Source organism: Dermacentor silvarum, chromosome 8, assembly GCF_013339745.2.
Source record: "Dermacentor silvarum isolate Dsil-2018 chromosome 8, BIME_Dsil_1.4, whole genome shotgun sequence".
In the NCBI taxonomy this organism is placed as follows: domain Eukaryota; kingdom Metazoa; phylum Arthropoda; class Arachnida; order Ixodida; family Ixodidae; genus Dermacentor; species Dermacentor silvarum.
Window position 1 is genome coordinate 156,266,909 of NC_051161.1, and position 15,781 is coordinate 156,282,689.

Here is a 15,781-nt window from a genome sequence, read left to right on the forward strand (position 1 = left end):
ATAAATTCTGCGGTCTTTCTTTAGTTTTCTTTCACTTAATTTCTGGGGTTTTACATGCCAAAACCACGAACTGATGATGAGGCATGCCATAGTGGGGGACTCCGAATTAATTTTACTATCTGGAGTTCTCTAACATGCACCTAAATCAAGTACATAAGCCTTGTTGCATTTCGCCCCCATCGAAATGCAGCCATTGCGGCCGACATTGAATCCGTGACCTTGAGTCTTGATAACGGCAATTGTGAATTTAGGAACGAGCAAGAAATTAACATATTGTTATTTTTCTTGAAGCAGTGATTCTAACTGCCATTTGTTTCAGTCAACAAAAACAACCATTCTGCGCTTCCGATCCTGAGTTACCGTGGTTGCTGCTTACATACTTGCGATGCAATATATTATTATTATAGCATATTAGCAAAGTTCTCAGTAGTGCACTCATGTTCTGTCAGAACAGTTTCTTAAGGTGTGTTTTTCATAATGAAAAGAAAAATATCATTACCTATTCTGAAATATTAATAAAAATGTCGCAATCACAATTCCAAGTGCACTTTCAGCACTCAGCTGAGACTACCATCAATTGCGACACTTTGTTCTGCCGTGTATAGTGCCAAGCCACAAATATGGCAGTCACTCTGTGAAGCAAAGGGCACATGCTCAAAATGACAATAAAATTTGCTTGTAGGGTCTAAGTTCCCTTGAGATTGGTGATCATATGGCAGGCATTACAAAGTCATGACTGGCAGCTTACTGTTATCTTTGAAAAAAAAAGTATACAATCATTGCATTCTAGTGGTGCTTACATATGGAGCAGAAACTTGGAGGTTAACAAAGAAGCTTGGTAAGAATTAAGGGACCACGCAACGAGTGACGGAACGAAAAACGTTAGGCTTAATGTTCAGAGATAGGAAGACATGCAGTGGTGTGCATTAAAGAAAAAAACAGGGGTAGCCAACGCTCTAGTTGACACTAAGAGGCAGAAATGGAACTTGGATGGCCAAGTAATGCATAGGGTATATAACCAGTGTTCTACTAGAGTTGTAGAATGGGGACCAAGAGAAGGAAAGCGGAATTGAGGACAACAGATAGCTAGGTGGTGTGATGAAATTGGGGAATTTGCAGGCGTAAGATGGGGTCAGCTGGGTCAAGAAAGCGGTAATTGGAGATCGCTGGGAGAAGCCTTCGTCCTGCAGCGGGCATAAAAAATGGGCTGATGATGATGAATGTGGGGATTGCAAGCACTGCATCTTTTGCATCATACCCACATGTGTGTTTATGTATGGCAGGCCAAGGCCCTTGAAGAGCGTCTGGAGCGTGAGAAGGCGGAGCAGCTGGGTGGTGCTCAGAGTGGGCGGAGCCAAGGGGGAGGAGACAAGGGCTCCACCTCCTCCAATTCTTCCTGGACTCCAGATGACGTGCAGCTGCTCGTCAAGGCTGTCAACCTCTTCCCTGCTGGCACAGCCAACAGGTCTGTGCTGACTGATTTTCGGCTTTACTCACTTTGTGTTTTCTGCTGAAACAGCCTTTGCCCAAGTGGTGTAGTTATGTCGTGTAAGTAATACTGTTAAACCTGTTCATGAATAACAATGGGATGCAAGGTGATTAGCAGCTCAGCGCAACTGCACCAATGTAAAATGTGCTTTTGTTCGTCACTTGTTATTCTGTACATACTAATAGTGACATTGAGTAGCAACAGCACCAAGCCAGTTAAGTTAAGCTTTAAATATTTGGAACCTTTTAGGCAGTTGTATGGTTATGCTGTTTGTCCGTATGTTTCTAACCCACTAATACGCAATTTGGTTGGAAAATGAGGCCTATTTAGCCTCAAGTCCACTGGGTGATCATACATACTCCTTTGAAGGCTGCTTGAAGGCTATTTGAAAAATAAACTGAATTCAGAATTTGAAATGGCAAGATACATATAATTATGAAATAGCAAAAGTGAAACGGTGATCACTGGCTGGAGTGATTGAGAAGATTCAAACAGTTTCATGGTAAATTTGTCCAGAGAAAGCAAAGCAGCATCTGTGTCACAGTGATACTGGCAAACGCTGTCAGTAGTTGCCAAATCGAATGACACTCTGTTCGTGTCCATTAACTATTGATGTGCATGTCATCCTAAATTCCTGGGCAGCCAGTGATGCTCAAGTAAATTTAAGAATGCACTAATGCCTTACTCGTCGTATGCATACAGTCTCATTAAACAAAGCTGTCTCGTTCTTACGTAACAATGACTATATTGCTTCCTATATTGCTTATTTTTAACACTTGCACACTATATTTTTGTGACTGCCTGTTTCAGTCCTTGTTCCTGCATTGCTTTATTAGAATGTGTATTCCATGCTACGTTGAATTGTCATGTAGCTGCATATTTATTTCTATACTTCCTGCTTTCTTCTTTTTGCCTTCACCTGGCTGCACATTAAACTGGTTGTACGTCCTCCATGTTTAAGCAATGTGCCGTGTGTGCAAGGTATTCGAGAACATAATGACGACTTCAATATTAGAAACAATATTTCAGCCTAGAACATGGGCTCTCAAAGTGGGTTCCGCAGGCCCTTGCTCGGGTTTCTGCGAGCCACTGATAAATTTTTCGTGGTCACGCGTTCACCAAGTCGATAAAACGACAAAAACGAGGTGTGCTCGATCCACAGAACCTCCATTACTCATGCCCGAGTGTCAAAAAGCACATCACAGCACGTAACGCAACGCGCAAACTGCGCAATAAATTCGCAAGCACCTTGTAGCCACTCAACCTCCGAAAACGGGCAGCGTGCCTAAGCTTTCACACTCAAATCTCGGAGGTCGTAATTTACCAACATGCGCATTTCTCCCATTTGTAGATAGCGTAGGTGCCGATTGCGTGCGCACTGACGTATACGTTAGAGGAATAAAAAAAAATGAATAAAAAAATCCGCGAAGCATCGCAAATACATGCCGCAGAAGAGCAAGAACGGCGCTAGCGTCCAACCGAAATGAAGCGGCGCTGTCCAAATCGCCATGGTCCTCAGAGGCAATCGTGCGCGGCACGTGATTGACAGCAACGCTGGAGCGCTTCGTGCCTAATTGTGCCCTTAAAAACTATTCTTGTGTTTATCACCGCGTGTAACGCCACGTTGGGGGCATGCCATGTGCCTTCATAAGTGCGTAGTTACCATCCATGATCGCGTCGATAACCACCGCAGTTTAGTCCGCAGTGGTTATGACAAGCAGTAGTTTTGCGTTGACTCAGTGCAAAGCTGTCGAAGATTAAGAGCACCGGCTGCATCGCGATGGACGGACAATTTTTTGGCGAGCAGCTGACTGGCGAAAAAATAATCGGGATGTACGCGGGCGAGGCCTTCGTCGCTGCTAGCGCTAATCAGTCAGGAGATGAGAATTTCAGCTTCCACACTGGTCTTGTGCTGAATATACCGGTAAACAGGATTTGCTGATTCATTGAGTAAATAAAAGCGTGTTGACGTAGTTAAGCATTTGTTTATGGTTTTCTTGATAACCTCGATAATTCGACATTCGGTTAATTAGGACATTTTATTTCGGTTAATTCGGGGGGGGGGGGGGGGGGGTTCTTTGGCGCTTCTTGGAGGGTTCTCTGGAACGAACATGCTCGAGAACCCTTGGTCTAGAATCGAATTATTAATGCAGAATTTTTTACCTTTCTTTTTTTCCAGTGCTTTCGAAGGCTGTTGGATAAATCATATTTCGCTGCAATTATTGACTGATTTTGACTTGATAACACCGGCATGCTCATACAGTCGAATCTCAATAATTTGAACTCGAAGGGGTCTGAAAATTTGTTTGAAATAAAGGAAGTTCGAATTAAAAGGACGTGTTCTTAAAGTACCCGTGCACCATAGCACGATGCACGAACGGTGCGAGTCGTGAAATATCGCGGTGCGCAAGCACACAGCGAGTGAGGGTTACAATACTGCCCACGCCAGCTAACGCTGGCTTCCAGATAACGGCAGGAAACGAAACTTCAGGGAGCAGGCCGAGTCACGAAGGTGGGCGCGTGCGGAGGCCGTCAAAGGTGATGGAGTTGCGAGGAGCGGCAGGTCGTCGATGACGAAGGCGTTGCCACTGATTATAATCATGTTGGTGTGCTCCCATTTGTTGTGGCACCACTGCGTTCAAAAGACAAGGAAAATGAGGTACTGGGTGCCGCCTTCGCGTCCTTGTATTCAGGGTCCGTCTTGTTGTGCAGAATTGGATATGATGCACTGTCTCCATAAACCTTTCCATCAGGACGTCTCAGTTTAGACTCGTCATTGTAAAGAAACAATCGCAATACATGACAATCAAAACAAGCGCAAACGAGACCAAGCCAAGCCAACCAAAGCAAGCGCGAGCGAGAGCTGACGTGAGCAAACGATCGGGGAGCGTGAAACAAGCTGTCCATCTGGATCAGGCGCATGTACGAATAGAGTGGTTGGGCGGGTCCGCATGACACCAGTTTCCCGCGCATACGTCACTGAAAGCCGGCCGCTCTCATTGGTCTCCTCCGCTCACGGCTCGCGTGGCGCCGCGGCGAACCGAGAAAAAAAGTCGCAGTTTCGCCCGAAAGGCAAAGCATCAATTGCGATAGCAAATTTACTAATAGAGCATATGAAGTGAGGATAGTACTTTTATCAGCTGCATAAACTTGAACACATTCACTTACTAACTGAATTAACAAGCATGGTGTCAGCGCGCGCAAGCGAACTTGAATAGATCACACACGATGACCACAGACAACCGCTGTCAAAACGCTGGCATGAGCAAGCGCGGCTGCAGCAGCAAGCAAAGGTTCGTGCGGTCTATTGCTTCAACGGAAGCTGAGCGGCGAAAGCACAGCGCATACAAAGGTAAGAGCCGTGTGAAGATCGCTTTCAAGATACGGCGCGCGCGACAGCCCGCAGCTGCGCAAAGTACAAGTACGCAGTTGCTGGCGGAGTAGAAGCCGCACCCCCTCCCTCCCGCTCTGCCTTCCCACTTTCCTCCTTTCGCGTGGAAGATTGAGTCGCCACTTCCCCTTGCACCCGGTCACAAGATACACATTTGGTGCCGCAGCTAAATGTCGCCTCCCCTCCTTCCCACCCATCCCCCCACGGCCTTTCACACGACGGAAGATGTCGCGTTTGCTTTCCGTGAAACCGCGCATACCTCGCGCGCTTATACAGCATACGGCAACAATTTTTTCGCCTTTGCACTTTATACGGAACCTCATGGCGACGCTGACGACTGAAATCGGCTCTGAGTGTTTATATAATTGCTATCGCAATAAAATCGGCACATAAAATACCTGCCATGGCGCACGTTTTCCGCTAGTGTGGCTGGGGCGTTACGGCTCAACTCAGAAACGGCGTCCTTGCCATTTGAGAGAGGGTGAAATTTCCGTTACGGTTTTTAAATGCGGAAGCATTTCTATGCTTACTCAACGAGAAAACTGTCCGTGCATTCGTCCGTCCGTCCCTCGCGTTAGATGATCGCTTTTAAGATAGAGCCCTCAGCAGGGCGCGACTTTACCTTTGTGCCACCTGGCGCTTCAATGCAAATGAAGCAGCAAAAACACAGCGCGCAGAGTTATCAGCAGTCGGCACTCCCTGTTTGCTTCACCGATCGTTTTCAAGATACAGTCCGCGCGTCCGTGCCAGAGTACGTTTGATTGGTCTGTGGCGCCGCCACCGGAGTCTTTTGGTCTGGATTCATAATGGTTTGACTCTTTTTTTTTTTTTTATTCACGCGCGGCGTTGAGGAGTCTCTCCTATGCTTTTCTTCTGTGGCGGGGCCAGAGCAATGCTGGTGGGAGGCGCCGCCACGTGGTTTGGCGCGCTGCCGAAAGCATTGTTGGAGTGCGTACGTTTAAATAAGCAGTTGAAAATGCTTGCGCGTTCGAATTATCGGGAATTTTCACTCATTGGAATACACATAGCTTTGACGGGACCATAGCATCAGTTCGGAAGTTTGAATTAACAATATTTGACTGTATCACATAGTATGTGCTGCCACAATAGTAGGTTTTAATGAGTTTTTTTATATTCTGTGGCTGTTTGTTGGTCTCCCTCTCAGTGACGCCCTCCCCATACGTGTCAGCGTAGCAGGTTTAAATATTGGAAACTCGTATGCCACATCGTGGTTGAACGTGGTCACATGTGTTCACACCCATCCACTATTGGGTCATGCAGGCCCTGTGGGAGCAAGCAAATTCTTTACTTACGAATGGCACTTAATGACATCATTCACAGAAAGCTTGGCTGTTAATTCTGCCACTTGAAACTGTTCGACCATGTCCATAATTGGCCTTTCAGGGTTCTCACTCACCATGGCCTTTACCTGCTGTAGAAGCTCAACCGCCTGAATAACATCTGACCATGGCATCTGATCACTGGCAGCGCTTATTTCTGTTTGTCGAGGATGATAATTGGTTGTTTCACTCTTCAAAGAAAGGATTCAGTGACATTCACGAAGGTGTCAATCTCCAAGTCGCTGTGGTGTGCGTGCAAGGTGACCAGGATGGCGTACGGCTTCATCTCTTGTGTCAGACTGGAAGATGATAACCTTGGAATAAGTGTGCTAGATAGGTGACAGAGGTGTTGGTGAAGACGAATTTTAGCGTCTAGAAAGAAACGGTGAGAATGTTTATGTTTATAGGGATTCAACGCCATGTTATTTAATACCTTGCGCATCCAGTGTAGAAGTGATCCCATTTTGCTGTTACGTGTGCAGCATGACTATTTTTCTATTTTCAAACGCCAATGTATGCATATAGATTTGCATGCATAGGTGGGCATGTGAGGTACTACAGTGTAGACCGCTTATAACGTAAGTCGCCGGAGTCGCGAATATCCGCGCTATAAGCGGTACCGCACTATAACCAAAGCAACAATTTTCAAGGCCCGCACATATGCAAAAAATGTGCACCGAGCCACCACGTGTATTCGACAGTCGAGGAATGCGGCTAGAACGTTTGCATTCAATTTACAGTCGAATCTCGTTAATTCGAACCAAATCACGTGGCGGCGCCTCCGACCGGCATTGCTCCAGCACCGCCATAGAGTAAAAGCTTAGGAGAGACCCCTCAATGTCGCGCGCGAACAAAAAAAAAAAGAGAAAGAACGCGGGGGAAATTTCACCCTCTCTCAAATGGCAAGGTCGCCGATTCTGCGTTGCGCCGGAACACGCTTGTACGTGCCGACGTCTCAGCCACGCTACCGTAGCCACGCGTAGAAAATGGCAGTGAACCCTTCTTTCTCCTTTATGCTTCCTCTACTTTCTAGTCACGTGTTGACCTTGCACGCTGCGGCTACGGCACAGAGGGAAGCAGCGGCGCTGTCCCACGCCGGCAAACGCCCGCTTCCCGATAACGGCAGAAAACTAAACTTCGGGAAGCTGGCGCCGGGCCGGCTGGAGCAGCGGCGGGCGCGCACGGTGACAGTCGAAAGTGAGGGAGCTACGAGGGAGGGCGAGGGGAGCCATCGAAGCGGCAGAGTTGCCGAGGCGAAATCCGCTTCCCTGCCGCCCTCCTCCCTCACATTCCACGGTGTCCACGTGCGCCCTTCGCCGTGATGTGCCGGCGCCGCCCGCTCCCTGAAGTTTCCTTTACTGCCGTTATCATGAAGCGAGCATTGGCCGGCGTTGGCAGTTTCGAGGGGCTCCTCGCTATGCGCACGTGATATTTCACGACTCGCACTCAAGATTTTGGTTTCAGCCTCACTGGCTGTTCGTTCGCAGCACGTGCCCTTCTCCTCCACTTCGTCTCTCTTTCTTCCTCGAGCACTCCTTGGGGCGCCCGTTTGAGGGGAGCGTTCGTCGTCTCCGCTGACTTCCGTACTCCCACGCAGCCGCACTGTAACCGGTATTTCGTTTCCCGCAACTGCACTATAAGCGATACGTGTATACATGGAGTGCTATGCGAAAATTAATGGGAGTCTGAAAAAACCGCACTATATCCGGTCCTGCACTGTAAGCGGTTATGTTATAAGTGGTCTATACTGTACCCGGTACCACATATCGATGACATCACGACGAGCCTGCACGGTGCTACCATCTTCTCAAAGATAGACTTAGTGCGGGCATACCATCAAATTCCCGTTGCTCCGGAGGATGTCCCGAAGACAGCCATCGCGACGCCCTTCGGACTACTCGAGTTCCTTCGGATGCCGTTCGGCCTCTGAAACGCGGGTCAGACCTTCCAGAGTTTCATGGACGGCGCCTTACGCGGCCTCAATTTCTGCCACGCTTACCTTGATGACCTGTTAGTTGCAAGTGGCACACCAGAAGAGCATATAAAGCACCTGCGCATCGTTTTCCAGCGCTTAGTCGAGCACGGTGTAGTCGTGAACATGGCCAAATGCGAGCTTGGTGTACCTGAGCTGTCTTAACGGGAGTCTGAAAAGACTGCACTATATCCGGTCCTGCACTATAAGCGGTTACGTTATAAGTGGTCTATACTGTATATTGACTCGCCTGTCTTTTGTTTATTAGATGCCTGTCTGAAGCATGTTTGGTGTTAAGCTGTACATTACTTCCAAAGAATGGGGCTGCCATCTCCGTCAAGCTGCTCGGTGTTGCTTTTATGCAGCTGCCGCCTCCTTGTTATCAAGGAAAAATAAACTTGTATTGAACCTGAAAATGAAATTAAATTATTGCAGTGGTGACAATGTTCATTAAAATTCTAATGAATTGAAGCATGTCTTGTGTGAAAGGCATAAAATGTCATAACTCACTAAAAGGGATCGCCACCAAAGAGTAAAATAGTCACATATAGCAGTATTCAGTTCCCTATTCATAACTAATAACATATTACTATTTGTTGTACTTGAGTTCTTTATACAATAAAGCGAAGTCAAAAAGTGGCTTTCCTATGAGAAATACTTTGTAGACCCAAGTGTGATTTTTTTCACTACCAGCTGTGTAATGTTGCAACATGTCTCTCATAGAAGGTAAGCGTCGAAAAGTTGCAAGGCTGCACCTGCCTATGTGTCAGCAACAGCGTCCTAGGAGCTGTGATTCAATGTGACACCTTCATGAAGTGCAATGAAATGGCAAGAAAACAAAATTTTGAATGTTCATTGGCACACAAATACTGCGCAAGCAAGGACTGGTAGAAGGTAGGACAACAAACTTGCACAAGCAGTGATTACCAGCTGGAATTTTTGGTGCATTACAATTGTGATTAGCATTGAAGCCTGTCTATGCCAATGGCTAAAAAGACAGCTTTAATCCCAGGTATTGGAATGGAATTTGACGCCACCTTTGTGAACAAAAAAAAAAGGTAAGACTGAGAAAAGCAAATGTCATCTCTATATTTTAACACTTTGTGTGTGCAAACCGAACGAAAACACAATGTGGCTTACTTCAAGTGCAATAGAAAGCCTGTCTCGGCTTCCTCATTTGCAGGCAAACGTTCCTCTCAGCTACCAGGCAGGCTGCGCAGCCGCCATTTTGTTTGGACAGCAAAGTAGCTAGCATCATTCTAATTTCGATGCTGTCTTTGCAGACCTGTCTTTGCCAGAATTAGAACGAGACATAAGATGTCCGTTGTCGATCTTGCTGTCTATTTAGCTTTCTTCGAGGTTAGAACACAGACTTTATTGCACGAGAAGCTAATGATTGTGTTGGTGATGGTGGTGACACCTGTGGGGATGGCTGATGCTGAGTGCAGCAAGGAGCCCAGAAGCTGAAATGTCCACCTGTGCAAAGCAGGCACTGCTCTGACATCATGCTTTTCTGTTTGTTGGGCCAGGTGGGAGGTTGTGGCTGCCTTTCTGAACCAGCACGGAGCCACCTCAGATCGGACGGCCAAGGAGGTACTCGCAAAGGCCAAGAGCTTGCAGAAGCTGGGTAAGGTTCTGCCTTGATGCTAGGCTCACCCAAGTGTGGTTGAACCTTACTATTGCCTCGACGGGGTGGCTGGTCGCGAGGCCTAACGGAATGAACTCTAACGGCCGGGGCGTAAAGTGCCGCACAAAGAAGGACGACTTCCTACTTCGGGGATCAAACCATGACTGGTTTTATTCAACCAGAAAGGAGGGGGAATGCGGTGGTGGTACACTGAACCAGAATGCCTGACCTTCATGCCATACAATGTTGAGCGCGGGGTGGCGCTAGTAATCAAACACTTTGAAATCAAGAGTGAGGATACAACATAGTGTCAGTTGTGCGTTGGTTTAGTTGAGCTTGAGCATCAAGGTTGAGTGCTGGTTTAGTTGGCACTGCATAATTGATGTTTTCCCAGTACATTAGACATGGACAGCAGAAATGGATGCACACAGTGCTGAACTAACAAGTGTACTTTATTTTTCTTAGCACAGGTACAAATGGGCTTTACACAAGAAAAATAGGAAAAATAACCACGCTGTCCTGTCCAGAATTGCAGGCCATCCTAGTGGCTGAATGACTACACAGTGTAGGTTTGTTGTGCATATTGGGTCATTCCACGCCAAACGTCCCAAACATTGAGCTCGACCCTCTCCGATTCTATTCTAAAAAATTGTGGGCGATCTTTTTAGTGCACTATTTGTCCTCGTAAAGTACTTTTGGAAGAAAAATTTTCTTTTGTCTCTTACAGTGATTTGAATGTTGCTGTAGTGGGTCAAACCTAGGTTGCCGAAAAATACTCTCAAAAATACAATACTACACGGAACTCCTTAAATATCTGCGATTTGCTAGAAAAGGAATGGCGCTTTCTTATTCTCTCCCATTGGCGGCCACTGCTATGTCTCACAAACTGCTTTGTGGGGAAGCATTACGGCTATTCTGCGTCCATTTTGATTATTTTTTTAAAATTAAACAAAGTCTACAGGCACAATACAACTATATCACCTGACTGGATAGTTGGCAGTAAATGCGAAAAAAAAGTATTGAAGTCGATGACCGAGTAGTTTCGAAGTGGAAGGGGCGTAAACATTGGAAAATGTGTGAAATTCCCCATGTTCAGGCACATGTAGATTGGTGATGCGGTTCAAGTAAAAATGCATGCTTGCACTAATTTGGGAGATTAAGCAAAGGAGATTTATTTGTGAAAGTTTCATCAGAGTGATTTTTCTTTTAAGCGAGAAACAAAATTTTATGTTGAGCATTCACCACGTCCCAGGGCACCGGCCCGTAAGTCCGCTTCACTGCGCCGCCACGCTTCCTTGGGGCAACGGAAATATGCGGCGACCACGCAGGGGGCAAGATCGTATGCTCCTGTGAGACATAGTAGTGGCCGCCAATGGGAGAGAATAAGAAAGCGCCATTCCTTTTCTAGCAAATCGCACATATTTAAGGCGTTCCGTGTAGTATTGTATTTTTGAGAGTATTTTTCGGCAACCTAGGTTTGACCCACTGCAGCAACATTCAAATCACTGTAAGAGACAGAAAAATTTTTTTCTTACAAAAGTACTTTACGAGGACAAATAGTGCACTAAAAAGATCGCCCACAATTTTTTAGAATGGAATCGGAGAGGGTCGAGCTCAATGTTTGGGACGTTTGGCGTGGAATGACCCTATTGTAAAGTCTTCTTGTGTTGTTTTTGTTTCAGTTTTTCCAACACAGTTGGGAGCATAGCCTTGTATGCTTTGTTAATGGAAGTCACAAAGGTACATCGCCTTCCTTTTGCTTTTTTAAAGGGGAGGTGATGTGTTGAGAGTACTTCAGGCAGATTGTGATGCTGGGTGGAAAGGATGGAAACAAAAAAGGTCTATGGACATTTACAAATCTGGATAGAAAGAAACCGGGAGGGGAAAATCTGTATGATAACACAGAGGGTAGTGCCTTGCTACTTGAGGAGCAAGCTGGCTGCCTAAGGTCAAGAACATACTGCAGCAAATATAGTAAACCCTCATTATAATGAAGTGAATGTGACGGAAAAAAAAACCAGATCAGTCTATGCTCGTTACAATGGCCCTGTGTACAACAGACTTTCGGATAGAAGGGACCATATTTCAACTTTAGTTTTCTCTACCTATTTTATTAATGCAACGAAGTTCGCTTTTAGCTGACCGCACTACAACGTGGACTATCGGCTACAGCAGACGAAATTAGTGGCAATATTTTTTTTTTTGAAGTTTGGCATATAAAATGTACTTATGCCTTGTTGACACGAGCTGACAACAGACCTGGAAGGGTCAGCCGACGATTGCGGCTCAGTCTCGCGCACGCGTGCGTGCGAGGGAGGAAGGCGGGGTGGAAGCATACTGTATTCTCTCGCGCGCGAGGCATGGGGGCGAGGCGAGGGAGAGGGGGCGGCGGGGTTCTACTCCTTATTATACCCATAAAATGCGGATAAACTCAGAGGCATTTGACCCTGCACCAATCATCACTCATCACACTTTCTGCCAAGCAATAAGCTCAGAATTGGGGGTGGCACTGCAAAAAAAAAACAAAAAAAAAACAAATGCACCCTCGTTCGCAAACTCATGCCTCTTGCTATGAGGCTGGCTTTCCCCCGAAGTTTAGGCGTCTAGTGGTACGTGGGCTTTACAGAGGAAATTTCAGTAGCAGCACAAAATTATCGCAAAATTCAGCACAAAAGTGCCTCCATATTCTCAAATTAGATAGAAATAAATGCTAAGAACCATGTTTGCTCCCGCACAGCCAGCACTACATTCGGCTTCGTTCGAATATTCGCATCCAGCCAAATATTTGAACATTTTCGATTATCTATATTTCGAATTGATTACGAATATTAAAAATATTCTATAATATTCAAACTTTTCGTATATTCGTACACCCCTACTAATTTGCCTGCACAATTGATGCTTCGCCTTTTGGGTGAAACAACGACCTCTTTTTGTTTTTGTTTTTTTTTACTTTAGACATTTGTCCCTCACTCTTTGCACAGCGTTGTTAGACATCGGGACGAACGTTTCGGAAGGGAGGTGTTAGGATATTACGGACTTCAGATAAAACGGGAAGTTTTTGTCAGATTATCAGGGTTCGTTGTAACGAGAGTTGACTGTATAAGCGTGAATTCGATAAAAGCAACTATGCCTTAAAAGGCGTGTTTCCGTTTTGACAACAGCACATACATGTGAGAGATACACCATTTTTTGCTGACCCGCGTTCAAGAAAAATATATGTGGACTGCGCCTAGGTACTACTGACACAGACGCATTTTCGCCTGTTTATCCCTAGCCGATCTGCACTACGCGATCGCAGAAAAATACTCTGGAATAAGCTCTTTCTTCATTCGTCATTTGTGGCGTAACGATCACAGCAATGAGCTCATGATTGGGAGGTCCATAGTCCGAATTCGTTGTTTGATCGATTTTCTTCTTTTCTTTCTCTTTCTTTTTTTATTATTCTGCATTACATCATCTCCCCCGTTTACTTCTGCGGTAGTTGTTTTTTACCTTTAATTCACCACCAAGCCTGACATGGATGGTCCTGCAAGTGGGAGCGAAGCACGGGGTGGGGGCTTAGGTGCATGCCACTTTAGTGGCGGCAGACCAATGAATAATGGCACGTTGGTACTGCGAATTGGTTCTTTTGTATGCTTCCCCTTTATGGATTCTGTATTGGACGCTGTGATCCTGTTTAAGTTAAACACCGGTTCTCGCGTAATCTGCATTGTCATCGGCTAAGGACAAACGGAGCAAAGCTTGTACTCCTCCGTTGTACCTAAGCGCAGTCCCCATATTTCTCTCTCGCAACTCACACATGTGCACTAGCGTCGGGCAAAGGTGGTGCAGCTCTCACATGTTTGCGTCGTTGACGAAGTGGAAATGTGCCCCTAAAAGCTAACAAAGTAGAGCTGAAATAGCACAATTCCACAGTAGTCTAATACTGGTGTCAAGTGGCACATTTTCAATCGCAATCGAGCCAGATCGGGATCAAACACACAGAGGAAGTAGTGCATGTTGGTTCGGGTGACTTTGGGCATGCCGGGCACGCGGAAGATGGCACGGAGTAACAGTTGTCTGCAGGGGCGTAGCCAGGGGGGGGGGGGGGAGCTGATGGGGCTTGAGCCCCCCCCCCCCCCCCACCGAAATTTTTTCGTGCTGTCATGCACCGCCGACCAAAACAACCACCGGCACCGGGAATCATTCTGGATTTTGTCTACAATGTCTTTTTGACGCTCGAAAAGACATTTCGGCGCGAAAATTTCGAACTTGGGCTGGATATCATGCAATGCCCATGCACTTGGAGTCACCTAACATAAGGAGCCCCAGCCGAGCACGAAGTTTCAAGGGCTTTTCGATAGCGAGTGGGCACGTCGCGGCATCTCGCAGCGGCACCGGAATCTACGGAGTGCATGGATTTCAATTCCGAAGCTTGATGGTTCTAAAGTTCTCATAAACTTTTGACACGAAAGGTGCACTGACATTTCCAAATGCGTGCTTCTGATTTTCAATTCTGGAAGTTATAGGTTTAATATTCTTATAAACTTGGCCAACATGCGCGCACGGGAGCCCTCGTGTACAAGCTCTTCCTGAAATGGAAGCACGTGCTCGCAATCTTCCACACACACGGAAATATTAAATATCACCGTGACTGTCAGCTGGCATCTGATAATTTTCTCCAACCATTTTCAGGAAGCGCGCCCAATGTGATCGATCAGCTGGACCAGGGCAGGCAAAGTAGAATAAGAGAAAACAGAAGAAAGTTAACGGCCTATTAAATTTGAGACAGTTCCTTTTTGCGGGCGGCAAGGTCTGGCTCTTCGTGGCGATAGGGACACTGGCCCTATGAATTTAAGCAAAGCCCCCGCTGAAAATACTGGTATTTCCAGAGCACTTCTTCGCATGCTAGCTGATTGTGGAGATACATATCTGAAGAACCATTTGGAAAGTTGCTCCAGTAATGCCTCGTATTTAAACCAGATGTACAAAACCAAATTATAGAAATTTGTGGTGAAATGATCAAAGAAAGCCTAGATGCAAAAGTGAACGCTGCAGGCTGCTTCTCCGTACTTGCTGACGAAACGATGGATATTGCTGGAATCGAACAGCTTATTGTTTGTGCAAGGTACCTAAACAAGGATGTCAATGATATTGAAGGAAGGAAGGAAAATAAGAGGTGAAAGGCAGAGAGGTTAACCACGTTAAGTGGCCGGTTGGCTACTCTGCACAGGGGGATGGGGTAAGGGCAGAAAAGATGAGAAAACAAAAGAAGATTAAAAAGAAAAGAAAAAGAAACGTATCACTCCGCACATTCTATAGTTTTTCACTAAGTCCTGTTTCTTTTAAAAAGCGGTACTAGCGCTTTTAAAGCAGTTTGTTCCGACGTCAGCGGGGACCAGAGACCAAGAATTTTGGCTTCCGTAAGGGGACGGCTGTCTATCTTGTCGAGTGTTTTTAGGTTTTAGCACAGGAATAGATGCACTCTCTCATCAAGACTGCAGGTTAAATGTACATGTGTACAAACTGCTGCAGATTCTAGTCACCCTTCCAGTGCCACTGCCAGGGCAGAGAGATTTTCAAACATGAGTTTACTAAAAAAACCACTTGCGCTCTACAATGTCTGAGGAACGCGTGGTTATGCTGGCGCTTCTATACGCCCACAGAGACGTCGCCATCAATGTGTCCGAAGTTATTGAATGCTTCGCTAAACATCCCCGCCGAGTGAAGTTTATCGTTTAAATAGCGAAGCAGCAAAAATCAATGCATGTAAAAATATCTGTTTCTTCACGTTCCTATATAAGCTCGTAATTATGAAAACGTATGACTGTTCATTAGCTTTTAAAACCACAGAAATTTTCACCGTTTATTGTAACTGTTAGCATGATGATTAAAATTATCATGCGAATACAAAAATTACGGGGGCATCAATAACCAATTTTGGCCGACCTTGCTCATTGAAAGCCCTGCACACGCGGCG

The 15,781-nt window shown here is 46.0% G+C and overlaps 2 protein-coding genes and 1 long non-coding RNA gene across 3 annotated transcripts in view; 2 read left to right on the forward strand and 1 right to left on the reverse strand.

The window, feature by feature from the left end:
* Positions 1-15,781, forward strand: part of LOC125947444 (uncharacterized) — a 313,859-nt gene that overhangs the window by 109,126 nt on the left and 188,952 nt on the right. The gene's annotated exons all lie outside the window — the stretch shown is intronic.
* LOC125947445 (uncharacterized) overlaps positions 1-15,781 on the reverse strand; it is a 313,443-nt gene that overhangs the window by 109,099 nt on the left and 188,563 nt on the right. The window lies entirely within an intron of this gene.
* Positions 1-15,781, forward strand: part of LOC119461787 (dnaJ homolog subfamily C member 2-like) — a 111,975-nt gene that overhangs the window by 80,172 nt on the left and 16,022 nt on the right. The window contains exons 13-14 of the mRNA XM_037723164.2: positions 1,284-1,465; positions 9,722-9,819. Of these exons, the coding sequence (XP_037579092.1) occupies positions 1,284-1,465; positions 9,722-9,819 (280 nt within the window). The remainder of the gene's footprint in view (positions 1-1,283; positions 1,466-9,721; positions 9,820-15,781) is intronic.